Source organism: Artemia sp. Qi Xiang Cuo, chromosome 14, assembly GCF_049724085.1.
Source record: "Artemia sp. Qi Xiang Cuo chromosome 14, ASM4972408v1, whole genome shotgun sequence".
Lineage (NCBI taxonomy): Eukaryota > Metazoa > Arthropoda > Branchiopoda > Anostraca > Artemiidae > Artemia > Artemia sp. Qi Xiang Cuo.
The window spans coordinates 23,709,693-23,724,587 of NC_142807.1; the positions used below are offsets into that span (position 1 = coordinate 23,709,693).

The following is a 14,895-nucleotide window of genomic DNA, read 5'->3' on the forward strand; positions in this document are numbered from 1 at the left end:
GATGACTTTTGGTTAAAACTAATGTGCACTCACAATTTTTAAATTCTGTCCCAATACAGGCAGGTGTTTTTAGAAAAAATTCAATAGAACAATTAGTAAAAATGTCGAGATCAATTCTGAGAGATACTAGCCGGAGGGCTCTTCACCAACACCTGCATACCTATCTTTATATCTTCTTGCTTTGTAATTCTGTATATGAGATAAGACAAACATAAGTATTTTTAAATCATTTTTTATATATTTATTTATATTTTGAATAATTATCAATTTTTTATTTATGTATCAATATCATTAGAAATGGTCGTAATGTTTTCAGTAAAGCATTAGTTTTCTATAATCCTATAAACATAGGAAAATATAAATAGTTGGTTTATTTGTACTAGTTTTATTGATATATATATTAAATAGACCATGAAGGAATAATTTCTGTTCGTTTTGAGCGTCAATTTTGCTCTTTACTTCCTTCGGAAAACTTTTCTTTTTAAATTAACGATGCAAAAGAAATAGCACACATCATACCGTAGCATTCAGATAGCTTCTAAGCAAAAAAAAAAACAATTTTACGTATTCTATATTATGTAGATTTCAACGGGAAGAAACAATCCAAAAACTGGACAAAAACTTTGCAACGAACGGATAAAAGATGCGGTTCTACTCTGAAATCTTGGATTGGAAAAACTTCAAACAAGACTGGACTCCTCGACTTATTGAATGGCATCCACGACTCGACATCTTAGCTTGTGCTTTAACTCCGGAGCGAAGTAGCATTCAAACAGAGTTATTCCTCTTCAAATCTCAAGAAGTATGCCCAAGCCTAAAAGCCCAAGAGGTATTTTTTTGTTATTCTTAAATTTTATGGTTTTTTTTTTTATTTTGACAATAGACCAGTACTGTATTTTGGCAAACGACTAGAAAACTGAAATGGAGTTAGTTGATAACTAAACTTGAATACTCTACTTTAACTTAATCTAAGAGAATACCCTTAAATTCTTAATTTTTTAAAAATAAAAAAATAGAGATGTAGTTATTGCCACTAAATTTGAATAAAAAACAACTAAGAACAAACAATTACTGTCAGTTTATTAAATGAATATGTATTTTATTAAATGAATATGGTGGTTTAAGTCCTTGCGAAAACTGGGTATTTGAATAATAATTTTCTACCAACAAAAATTGAAAATAAAACTGTGGGTCTATAATGCACACTCAATTTACTAACACAATATACAAATAAGTAATATAAAACCATTAAAAAATGATAGTAAGAGATTAACATGAAAGATATAACTTTAGGATGAACAATGGAAATGAAAAAATTGTTTGCTAGTTCGCTTGAGCCTTGTATTGAAATTTCAAAATTTTCTATTGCGACAAGACAAATAAATTAACATGACTGCCATTACTAATAACTAAGGAAGCTGTGCCTCATTTATTTAAAAGCAAATTAAGGGTAGCCGTATATTTAGACAAAAAAAAAAAAAAAATTAATGAAGAATTACATGTTTATTCCATGGATTAAGTATGAGTGGAAAAGAATCGAGAATATATATATATATATAATATATATATATATATATATATATATATATATATATATATATATATATATATATATATATATATATATATATATATATATATATATATATATATATATATATATATATATATATATATATATATAAAGTTATCAGAGAGCAATAACTCCGCCACGCCCTCTTTCCCCCAAAAGCATACGATTGAAATTTTGAGATAGTCATTATGGTCAAAATAGTCCAACTATCATTATGTCTTATAACAATACCTTCGGGGCTGACACAGCCCCGGAGAGTCCGGGGACAAAGGGTCGTAAGTTATGCCCCGGGGGCATATAAGGTTTTTATTAAAAGGGTTATCGTATAAACTTTGGAGAGGCTTATTTGATTGGAAATTGAAAGTTCTAGTTCTAATTTTAAGAACAAACAGTGATCTTAGGGCAAGTAGTCTCCATGCCCTCTTTTCCCCAAATGCATGCAATCAAAATTTGAGCTAGCCATTTTGTTCAACATTGTCCATATATTATATAACAATGCCTCTGGGGTTGACAAAATCCCGCAGGGCCCAAGGGCATTGGTGTAAGTTAGAACCCGGGGGCATATAAGGTTTTTATGAAAGGGGTGGTATATAAACTTTGGATGAGGCTTATTTGATTTGAAATCTAAAGTTCTAGTTCTCTTTTTAAGTCAAAAGTGATCGGAGGGCAACCAATCCCCCAAACGTCCGATTTCCCCAAATGTATCTGATCGAAATTTTGGGATAGCCATTTTGTTTAAAACATTCCAAAGATCATACAACAATGCCTCCAGAGTTGAAACAATCCCCCAGAGCCCGGAGGTAAGGGTTGTAAGCTATGCCCCAGGGGCATATAATGTTCTTATGGAAGAGGTGATAGTAAAAGCTTTGGAGTAGGCTTATTTGATTAAGAATTGAAATTTCTAGTTCCTTGTTAAGAGTCATAAGTCATCGGGGGGCAACTAGGCTCCTCCCGCGCCCTCTTTTCCTCAAATACATCCGATGAAAATTTACAAAATAGCATTTTGTTCAAAATAGTCCGAAGGTCAAATAATTATGCCTCCGGGGTTGAAAACCCCCACACGCCCCAGGGCAAGAGCTGTAAGTTATGCAAGATGTCTGTTGTTAACATATAATGTTTTAAAGGAAGGGTGGTCTTATGAACTTTGGAAGGGGCTCATTCGATTGAAAATAGAAAGTTCTAGTGCTCTTTTAAGAGTCAAAAGTGATTGGAGGATAACCAGCCCCCACCCTCGCGCTCTTCTTTCCCCAAATGCATCCGATCAAAATTTTTAAATATCCATTTTGTTCAAAATAGTCCAAAAATTAAACAACTATAAATCAGAGGTTGAAAAATACCCCACAGTCCCCGGAGCAAGAGCTGAAACGTATACAAGGTTACCCTTGTTAACATATAAGGTGTTTGTGGAAGCAGCGGTTGTATTAACTTTGGAGGGGGGTCATTCGATTGGGAATTAAAAGTTCTAGTTACTTTTTAAAAAGTCAAAAGTAATCAAAGGGCAGCCAGGGCAAAAGCTGTAATTTATTCAAGTTCTTTATTGTTATTTTGGTGCTTTGTTTACTTTGATACTTTGATTTACATATTTACCGGGCAACTTTTATTTACGGGGCAAGAACTGTAAGTTATGCAAGTTGCTTATTGTCGCTTTGATAATTTGTTTACTTTGATACTTTGTGTACCTTGATGCTTAGTTACTTTGATATTGTTACTTTTATACTAGTTTTGATACTTTGATGTCGAAAAAACAAAAATTTGGTTTTGAAGCTGGGAATGCTGAAGAACTTGCAACTTTGGCAATCAAAAACGAACGGAAATTAATTATAAAAACTTACCGAAAAAGACGTTTTTCAAAGGAAAGTAAAGGTCATATTAAACTTAAGAGCAGCAGAAATGTAGACCTAAAATAATAACTCAACTCAAAATAACTGAAATATACTCAAATAATTAAAATAACTCAAAATGACCAGAAATTATTATTCAAGAACAAATGAATGCAAAACGAACAGAAATTAAATAAACAATCATAGCAGACAAACATACAACAGGTATTAATATAAACGAATAAGTAAATACTACAACGAGTGAAACTTGAATGGAATATGCAAATTTAGTTTAAAACGAACAGAAGTCACTACAGACAAGAGTTTGGCTACTGCTTCCTTCCCTAACTGTAAAAGTCTAATGCTAACTGCCTCATTGACGCTTTACTAAAAACTATATGTGTCTTGAACAGTCTTGGAAAGAATTAATAGAATTAACCTGAATATTTGATACATAAGGTCCTTATCAAGATTTTATTTCAAGATTTCAAGATTTTATTTCACTGTAATTTTATTTTCAATGTTGTAATAAAAACAAACTATTGGAAATAGTTTTTGGAAGACTATTGGAAGATTATTGGAAATATTAGAAAATGAAGGAATAAAAACAACTTCTGTAGAAGAAAAGAAAAAAACTCTAAAGCTGTCATTTTGTGTTAAAGGTAAGCAAAGGAATTATGCGCTGTGTTTGTTAGTGACAAGTGTTAGCATGCATGTGTGGAAAATGCGGAAACGTGAGAAGCAGGTCCAAATTCCTTTGGCGAATGTTTGGCTTGAAAGTTATGTGGATGACTTGAGACGGAGTCGAGTATGGAGGGAGAGAGTAGATGTGGAATGGATGAGTAAAATTGAGTTTTAAATTTGAAAGTTTTGATTTAATTGTTTTATTGTAAAAAAAAGTTTTAAATTATTAAAAAAAAAAGAAGAGGAATTGATGTTAGTATTATGTTAAACCATATTATTTTATTTTTTGTTGGTTTTTGTTTGATTTTTGAGTAGCCAAATGGGTATTAAAAAGGCCATAGTAGTTTATTTGTGTGTTATAAAAGAAGGATTAGAATGGCGTGCCTAAAGATATTGTAAGCGCACAGCTTTCTACTCCTCCTAGGTTTGTTTTCGGGTTGAGGGAAGGTTGGGAGGATAGAGGATGATGTATAGTTGATTGAGAACAAGGTTTTATGCATCAAAGAAAATGTTACCATTATCCCAAAAGAACCACAAGGATCTTTTTTAGAGCAATCGTCCTTGAGTTTCTGATCAATACTCAGAAGTTAAATCTTCATCTTAAAAATACCAATATATATTTTTCCAGACCCATTTTCGTCCGTCAAACTCAACTTGTTTGATGTATATTTAACTGTTTGCTTTGAGTTTAGTGTCATTCTTTTTTCTTCTATTTATGCTCTGTCTTTTCTATTCTTTCCGCGAAGGCATTTTAAATAAACAAATAAGTAACTAAGGATGAGTATAGACGTTCTTTAATGCTCATTATACCCTTATCAGGGTTTTGATAAACTCGTTATGACAGCTGCTCACGTTAAAACAGTGAAATAATAATTTTGAATCAAAGGGTGTATATAAATTTGCTTCTAAAGGGCTGGGCAGACGTAGCTGATTTTGGGAACTGATTTCCAAATCAGAGCCGATTTTAAAAGAAATCGGCGTCGATTTCAGCTTGACAAATTGTCTAGTTTTCGGCACCGATTTAAAAAATCAGCGCCGATTTTCATCATGATCATCACAAGAAAATAGGGATACAAAAAAATAGTCAGCCAGAGATGTCTGTTGCGAAAGACCCCGCTACTGAGCTGAGAACTAAACTGAGGACTAAGCTAAGATAAATCACACAACTATTAATAAACTCCAGTTGACTATTTGTGTCCATGATTTTTTGTTTTGAAAATCTCCCGCAATAAATTTTTTCTTTCAACAATTTTTTCTTACCGCTATCGTCTGTCCACTGATGCTGAAATCGGTTCCCGAAATCAGCTACGTGTGCTGAGCCCTTAAGGTAAAACCCACATTGGTCTTACTCTCTACCAGTTTCTCTGCATAGTGGACAAGGTTGCCAATATTACAAGCTTAAACTTCCTTCAGAAAGCCAGTATTTTACACCGAAATGACGACGAAATATTGAAGTTTTGCTGGCATCCAACGAACACATTTCTTCTTCTTTACTGGCGCTCAAACGAATTGAATCTTCTCAATTGTGAAGGGGAAACAACGATAAAAGTTATCAATGATTTTAGCTCAGTGCCAATATTCATGCTGAAGTGGAATAGCCTAGGATCAAGAATAGTGTCAGCAGATCAGGTACAAAATTTATGCACCTTATGCAGGTTTGTGGTATTTTTTTTTGCTAACCGTATTGAGACAAGTTTTGGTTTCGAATTTAGTTTCGTTTCAAAAGTGAAAGAATAGCTTGGTCCACGAACTCTCAATTTAGTCAGTGTTTCAGAAAAGATAATAATGCTAGATACTAAGTCCAATGTATGTGAAACTTAAAAAAAACTTTATCGAGCTTTTCTTTAACATAGTAGGTTTTGTTTTAATGTACAACCTAGTGACTTATAGACTTAAGGGTTATGTTTAGCTCAGAAAGTTTTTGATGGGTTATTTTTCTGTGTCCCATGGTTTTAACGTAAAACAAATTTTGTGTCATTTGGTGGCTGCGATCCAGCTTCATTTATTTACTGTATTATGTTTCTTCAATTTGTTTTGCTTTATTTGGATTGAAAAATCCATTAGAAATTATGGCAAAAACATACAAAAATAGTAAAACTTTTCTAGTTTTTGAACAGGTATAGATCACTTTCTAAGAAAAAGTCTAGGTAACATCATAATTGTGACTCAGTAAATAAATAGATCTGAAACAAATCCATTGATACCAGTATCTTGACCTTTCAGTGCACGGTTGCAGGCTTGTTGCGAAATCGCACGTTTTACAGGGACAATAAATCTGAATAGCCTATTAAGAATAAAATATAATTGGATGTTACCACTTCCAACCTAGACAGCTGTCTATGAGACAGTGTTCAACAGTTCAATTGTCAATAAAAATAATGCATTTATAAAACGTTCTAAATTTTGATTTTGGCTTTGATTGCTGGTATTTGTGTCAACTTACACAAATTTGTTGATTGAACTATACAGAAACCAGTTTTGTTTTTGCTTCAGCTTATTATTCGATGTTGTTTACTCGTATATCACAATTTTTTCAAGAGGTTTGTTTCTCATGTTCAGAAAAATTCAAATGTCCTTTATGCACTCTAACGTCCAATTTGAAAACCTGACTCTGTAGCATGACTCTCAATTCAAGAGTTAAAAACGTAACCTAATAATAGGATCTATAAAAATCATATCATTCACAACCAGATTTTCAAAACCAGTTGATAATAATCGAAGGATTATAATCCAACATCTTATAATAAAATTTATAATTTGGACATCAAGACAAAAATCACCTAACAAATACATTCTAAGGTCACTGTTTGTTTGGCTACTTGCCAAAAACAAGAAGGTATACTGTTTATTTCTACTTTCAGTTTAGTTCTTCCGCAAACTGAAGAAATGAAGTATTATTTAATTAATCCATCAAATAAATGACTTTCAGTTCATGTCTTGAGATACAAACCCCTTTTAGAGATACCAGGCCTTTCATCCATTTTCTATTTTGAATTTGACGTCATAAGTCAGATTTCCTCCCGTCAATCTTTTTCATTTTGTTTAGGATGTTGCAAAAAAAAAGAATAATAGTAAAATTTCTATCATGCTGATCAACTGTATTGGAGACTTGAGTAATTCCTGTTATCTCTTTTGCATGTAGCATTTTATTTTATTCGATGTACAATGCTACAATTTTGTGGCATTGCATGTAGATGCTGCAAAGAAAGATTCTACCCTACTGATCAACTGTATTAGACTGTTATTCATAACAGCCATTAGCATTTTATTCATTGGCATTTTATTCATAAAAATGTATAAATCCACCAAAACAACATGTACATTTTTTGTATGCATTTTTTGCTAAATTTATCGATAATATCTACTTGCTTTAAGAGAGCAATAATTGTAGATGTATGTTTGTTTGTATTTATGCGGAAATGGCATAATATTTTCTAAAAAAATAGCAAACTAACATTTTCTGGTCTGAAAAAAAAAACGATCTAGATAGGTCAAGATTTTTGGAAAATCTTTTTTTCCCGGGGGCGATTGTATCGATCCTGTGGTTTTATGAGATTGGGATAGGGCTCATTCATACAAAATTCCCTTTAAAAGTAATTTAGGTAAATCATAATAACTTAGGAGAAAGTGCAAAATACTTGTTTTTAGTCAATCGCTCTGAATCAAACTTATAGGGCTTCAATAAAAAAAAATCATAATAACTTAGGAGAAAGTGCCAAATACTTGTTTTTAGTCAATCACTCTGAATTAAACTTATAGGGCTTCAATAAACTAAAACAAAAAAGAAAAAGAAAGAAAAACTGTCATCTTTGTAATCAGTTTTGAATTAATGTGCATATTTGAATGTGCACATTTGAATTAATGTGCACATTTGAATTATTTGTGCATAAAGGAGCACTATGAGTAAAATGAACCTGAAAGTTGGTGCTTATATTTTTTGGCCTAAAAAGGTGGTCGAAATAGTTCAAGGCTTAGGGAAAATTCATTTAGAGCCCTAATTTTGGTAAAAAAATTTTTATATGATTGATATTATACTCATATGGCTTTCTTATTATTCTGTTTGCTTGATTAGTAATAATATATGTACAAGCCACTACTAATAATCATGATAACCTAATAGTAATAATAATTTATTTATAGCCCACATCATACAACAATATAGGACACTCGTGGAGAACTGACAAAAAAAAATACAGAAACAGAACTAAAACCAACATAAAGCTAAACATCCAAAGAATGGACATAAACAAATAAAACAGCAACAACTAAAAACACGAACAACAATTTTCGTGAAAAATACTGATAATAATCCTACCTAAGTAGAACATCCTCTATGCATCACCCACAGTCTATTAAACACAATGTTAATATCAGTAGCTAAAAACTTTTGTATAAGCCTTGTATTTTATCACAAACGAGGCAAATACAGAAGAAACTTGCAATATCTGTAATTACTAATAATAAGAACTTTTTTATAGAGTTTAGAAAAGGTGGAAACTTATACAAAACAAAATAGAAATAAACACAGATGTTAGAGGAGAGATGAGTCACCGCTTGTTTTCTATAATATCTACGATTTACTACAATTTTGGCATAACCAAGCTTTAATTTATTATCAATATCACTTATAGCACGTGAATGGATAGTACTCATGGTATCACAAACACTTATTTCGAGTCAAAGAGAACATTTAACGATATTCGAACGGAATTTGAAACACAGCCTTGGCATAAAACAGTCCCGGCCTGGGTATCACATACACTATCAAATGCCTAAGACAGGTCAAGTGTTGCTAAAGCGGCGTTCACATGCGTTTCTAGCAAAGTATAATCACCTACGGAACAAGTACTGACAAAACTCTCCAAAAGTGACCCCGCGTACCTCAGCGCCTCTAGACACAAAGTGCTGTACTACTTAATCGCTCCGAGCCAAAGTACTTTGCTACGAGCCAATAAATTATGCTAGAGCGTGATTCAGGCGACGAGTGACCGGGAAAGTTGTATTGAATTGTGTAACTACGGTATTTAGTTGCCAGGTTCGCATAGGTATGGAATCGTCTCCGGAGACGCGGACAAAGGGTCACTCTTTTTGTGTGGAGAGGATTGGTTTTGTCAGTACTTGTTCCGTAGGTGATTATACTTTGGTGTCTAGCTAGAATCTCATGTCTAGACACGTGTCTGGCCAAAAATTAATGTCTAGGAAATTAATGTTCACAAGAAGGATTCAATGCTTACCTAAAACTACAAATTTTTGTTTCAGATAGATCACAGTTGTCATTTCTAACCAATCAAAAGAGCTTATGCAGGCATAACTTTCAAAATTGTAATCCCTATTTTTACTGTCACAGGATAATGGATGAGATAAGCCAAGTAATTGCCTTAGTGTGCTTCACTGTTATGTCTGGTGTTGCATTTTTGCCTAAAATGAAAAAAACAATTAATGAGAAAATAAAAACTAAATTTCAGTTGAAAAATGTAAACATAGATGGGGAAAATAGTGGAACTTGACACATTCTGATTGGCTGTAATCAAAAATCCTAGACATGAGCTCTAGAGTCTAGAACTCAAAGTCTAGCCAAGCAGTTTGTCTAGCTTGTCTAGCTAAGCACCGAATTTTACTTGTGAACGGTTGTTGCCTAGACATTGAAGTCTGGCTAGACACGTGTGCAGACATGGGATTCTATCTAGACATGCATGTGAACGCCGCTTAAGAAGATAGGGTGGTGTCTCTGTTGGGAATCTTTTGGGAGACGAAGGAAAGCTCTATCAAAATGTTGACATCCAAGTCCAGATTTAAAACAGAACTAATTATCAGTACCTAGGGCTGGCTCAGTAGTATAATGCATAAGCAGATACTCAAAGAACTTAATAAGCGGCAAACAATCATTATAGTTCTACACAAGTTACAAAAACCAGGTCTTTCCTCTTTTTTATTTAAGTGAAGTCACGCTATCGCATAGAAACAAATTCGGCGCCGACGAACTAGAAGCACACATTTGAACAATAAAAAAATTGTTGAAAATGCGAAACAAACTCGAGCAAATTAGGGACTAAATTTGAAACAACAATACCATCAAGATTAACAGATTTTACTTTCAATCGTTTAATACCTCTGAAAACAGCGGACTTCCGAATGAAAGTCACACATCGCTGGCTTACACGACGTGGTGACATTGTCTCAAGCAAACAGAAAAAACATTTACGAACAGAGTGATTAAATCTGGGAAAAATCCTTGAGCAGCGTTCAATCCAAGATGGACGAGTTATAAAAAACCTGCCCCCGAAAAGTTGGCTGAGTGGTATTTTTTCTCATTCACTTTATTCTTCCGAAATTTTACACCTGATAACCGAACAGCACGGAGGTGAAGCTAACATCCAAGTTCTGCTTTTATTTAATGTCATAAACTCTATCCCCAGCTGTTCGACCACAAGTAGCCCAATTTTCTAAGCCAGAATTATTTATTTTTAACTTTCTTTAGCAAAGGATTACGTTTCCTTGTTGGTTTTTGAGCACTACGTTGGACACGGATGAGATGCGATTTCTTCAGCTTGCGTCATGCATGAAATTAAATAAAAAAAACAAGTTTTTTAGATGAAAATAAGGAGCGACATTAAAACTTATAACGAACAGAAATTATCAAACATTTCGTCGTAACGAACTGTACGTAAGGAGCGACTCGGCTCAATAGTAACCTAAACTCTAAAAAACGGAATTTTGATACCAGTAGATACATCAAAAGGAACATATTCTTATGCTGATTTCAAATATATGAGCTTCATCAAATTTAGTCTAACACATCAAAAGTTACGAGCCTGAAAAAATTTGCCTTATTTTCGAAAAAAGGGGAAAACACCTCCTAAAAGTGATAGAATCTTATCGAAAGTCAAACCACCAGATTCAGCGTAACAGAAAACCGTACTGTATATGTTTCAAGCTCCTATCTGTACAAATGTGGAATTTTGTATTTTTTGCAAGAAGAAAGATCGCAGATGCGTGTTGATTTTATTTTTTTTTCCCCAGGGGTCATCGCATCGATCCAGTAGTATTAGAATATGGCGAGAGGTCTCATTCGAGCGGAAATTAAAAGTTCTAGTGTCATTTCTAAGTAACCAAAAATTTGGAGGACAACTAGGCCCCCTCCCTCACTCATTTTTCCCTAAAGTCTCCCAATAAACATTTTAAGATTGCCATTTTGTTCAACATAGTCAAAAATCTAATAAATATGTCTTTGAAGATTACTTACTCCCCATAGTCCCCGGGGGAAGGGCTACAATCTTTGAACTTTGCCCATTGTTTACATACAGTATTGGCTATTTTGAAGTATAGAGGGGTTTTCAGGGGGGATTTTTTTTCGGTGGGGGGAGGAGTGGGGTCGGAGGAAGGGGCTAAATGGGAGGATCTTTCCATGGAGGATGTTTCCTCGGAGGAAGGGACATTTTTATCAGGGGCGGATCCAGGATTTTTCTTAGGGGGGGGGGGGCGCAAAAAAGGTTGATCTGATAAACTTCCGTTAGGAGTAAGTTTGATTAACGCAAACTTGCGTTAATTAAGTAAATTTTAGTACTTCAGACTACGCTGGAGGGGGGGGGGGCGTGCGCCCCCTTGCCCCCAGGATCCGCCACTGATTTCTATGAAGGGGGCGCCGGATTTTCCAGCATTATTTAAAAAACGATCAGAAATTAAATAAAAAACAAGTGTTTTCAACTGAAATTAAGGAATAACGTTAAAGCCTAAAAATAACAGAAATTACTAAGAATACGAGGGGGGTTGCCCCCTCTATACCTTGCTCTTTACGCTAAAGTTTTTTTTTTAGTACTTTCAAAAGAGCTATCTATTCTTATTAAACGGCATTTGTGATTCACGTATTTGTGATTTGAACGAAATTTGAACTTTAGAGTAAAGAGCGAGGTATTGACTAGGGGGCGAATCCCCTCATTTATGCAATAATTCTTGTTCGTTTTAAGTGTTAATGTTGCTCCTCACTTTCAGTTGATAAAACTTGTTTTTTTTTTATTTAATACCGTATATGAAAGGGGCTGTCCCCTCCTCAACGCCTCGCTCTTTACGCTAAAATTTTTTATTGTTTTAAAAAATAGAGTTGTTAGAAAGAATCAAACTTTAGCGTAAAGAGCGAGGTGTTGAGGAGGGGACAGCCCTTTTATGTACGGAATAATTTCTGTTCGTTTTAAGGTTTAATGTCACTCCTTACTTTCAGCTAAAAAAATGTGTTTTTTATTTAATTTCTGAACATATTTTAATTATTGCAGGTTTTGATTTTGGCTCACCGTACATGAATAGTTAAGATGAAATTTACATATTAATTTTACTTTTTTTTTGGCTAAATGGCTCTCTCGAAATTTTGATCGGACAATTTTCAGAAAAGAGGAGCGGAGGAGGGGCCTAGTTGCCCTCCAATTTTTTTGGTTACTTAAAAAGGGCACTGAAACTTTTAATTTTTATTTACGAACGTTTTTATTAGTAATAAATATACATAACTTTCGAATTAACTTACGTAACTACCTTCAATACTCGTATAATTTTATTGAGTGTATTTGGGGCTTTGCCCCCTAGTCAATACCTCGCTCTTTCCGCTAAAGTTCAAATTTTGTTCCAATTCTTTAAGAAAGACCCTTTAATCACAAAGGCCGTTTAATTAGAATAAATAGCTTTTATGAAAGTACTACACAAACTTTAGCGTAAAGACCCAGGTATTGACTAGGGGGCAAACCCCCTCATATACGTAATAATTTCTGTCCGTTTTAAGTTTTGATGTTGCTCCTTACTTTCAGTTGAAAAAAATTGTTTAATTTCTGATCGTTTTTTAAACAATGCTGGGAAATCCGGAGCTTTTTTCATAGCAATCTCCCTTCCCCCACGAAAACTTCTTCCATGGGGAGATACTGCCACGAAATCCCCCCACCCTGCTACCATAAAAAATCCCCCCTGAAAATATCTGTATACTTCCCAATAACCAATATTATATGCAAACATTGGGCAAAGTTCATAACTTACAGCCCTTCCTCCGGGGACTATGGGGGATCAAGTCATCCTAAAAGACATAATTAGTATATTCTTTTACCATGCTGATCAAAATGGCTATCTCAAAGTTTTGAACAGGTAATTTTGGGAAAAAATGAGCGTGGGAGGGGGCCTAGTTGCCCTCTATTTTTTTCGTCACTTGAAAAGGGCAATAGAACTTTTAGTTTACGTTCGAATGAGCCCTCCCGAGATACTATAGGAACACTGGGTCAATACGATCACCCCTGGAAAAAAAAAATAGTCACGCATCCGTGATCTTTCTTCCGGCCAAAAATACAAAATTCCACACTTTTGCAGATAGGGGCTTGAAACCTCTGCAGTAGGCTTCTCTGGTACGCTAAATCTGATAGTGTGATTTTCATTAAGGTTCCATGACTCTTAGGGGGTGTTTCCTCTTTTTTTAAAACAAGGCAAATTTTTTTTAGGCATGTAACTTTTGATAGGTAACTTTGATGAAACGTACATATTTGAAATCGGTATAAAAAGCTGATTCTTTTGATGTATCCATTCGTATTACAATCTTTATCCGTATCTTATAGTTTCTTTTATTATTGAGCGAGGTCACTCCTTACTTATAGTTCATTAGCATGAACTGTTTGATGAGATTAAACCATTTAGAATGCAGTTTCCCAATTGCTATAAGATTCTTAAAGGATTCATAGTCAAGAATTTTATTTTTAATTTGAACGGAACGCACTGTTTGATGAGTTAAAGAGAGTAAGGGTTTGAACGGGTTGTTTGAACACGAACTGTTTGATGAGTTAAAGAGAGTAAGCGTTTGATTGGGGATTATAAATACTAGAATGAACATTGGTACATAGGAGATGAAAAGGGACGCATAGAGTTGACAGCAAACTCGCAAGTTTAACAAGAGAAAGAAACATGCTGGAACTCGATCACTTACGTTTTTTGAACTACTATAAATCAATTTTATCCTTTCTACTATTTTAGGATGGACTGGTGACTTTTTGGAGAGTCGTAGGTGGTGTGCAAATGCAAGTGCTTACAAAATACGAAGCACCTGAAGCATTAACGGATGCTGTTTTAGTCGACGGCTCGCTGAGTGATCACAGAAATGACATAACGTATGCTGTTTTACTTAGATTAATTAAAAAACTTTTTCTACAAAACAAGTTTTTCAAAGCAAAGTAGAAAACTCCATTAAACCAAAAATGAGTAAAAATAAAATCAAATAATCTACCAAGCGTGAAACTACCACTAATCAGCATCGATAAATAAATGAAACCCAAAACGAACAGAAATTACAATAAATAAGCGAGTCAAACTCAAAACAAGCAGAAACTACGATGAGTAGGGCTCAAAACCCCTATGCCTTCCCAAGGCCGGAACATAATTTCTTATGTTCTTATGTCTAATTTCGAAGTTCTAGGTTTCATTTATTTATCGCTGCTGATTTGTAGTAGTCAAAGACCTAATTTCCAGAACTTTCAACTACCTTGAACAAAATGATTATCTCAAAATATTGATTGGATGTGTTTGGGGAAATGGTGGGCGTGAGAGGCAGGGGTGGATCCAGGATTTTTTTAAGGTGGGGGGGGGGGCGCAAAATAGTTTTATCCGATAAAGTTTTTTTAGGGGGGTGGGCGCAAAATAGGTTGATCCGATAAACTTGCGTTAGGAGCAAGTTTAATTAACGCAAACTTGGGTTAATTAAGTAAATTACACTACTTTAGACTACGCTCGGGGGGGGGGGGGCGCCCATATCCCCCCTGTATCCGCCAATGATGAAAGGGGTGTTACTTGCCCACCCACCACTTT

The 14,895-nt window shown here is 34.4% G+C and overlaps 1 protein-coding gene across 1 annotated transcript in view; it reads left to right on the forward strand.

The window, feature by feature from the left end:
• Positions 1-643: 643 nt before the first annotated feature.
• The window catches only part of LOC148944286 (intraflagellar transport protein 140 homolog), a 254,533-nt gene continuing 240,281 nt past the window's right edge, over positions 644-14,895 (forward strand). Inside the window, exons 1-3 of the mRNA XM_089099895.1 lie at positions 644-829; positions 5,491-5,706; positions 14,068-14,201. Coding sequence (XP_088956021.1) covers positions 644-829; positions 5,491-5,706; positions 14,068-14,201 — 536 coding nt within the window. The remainder of the gene's footprint in view (positions 830-5,490; positions 5,707-14,067; positions 14,202-14,895) is intronic.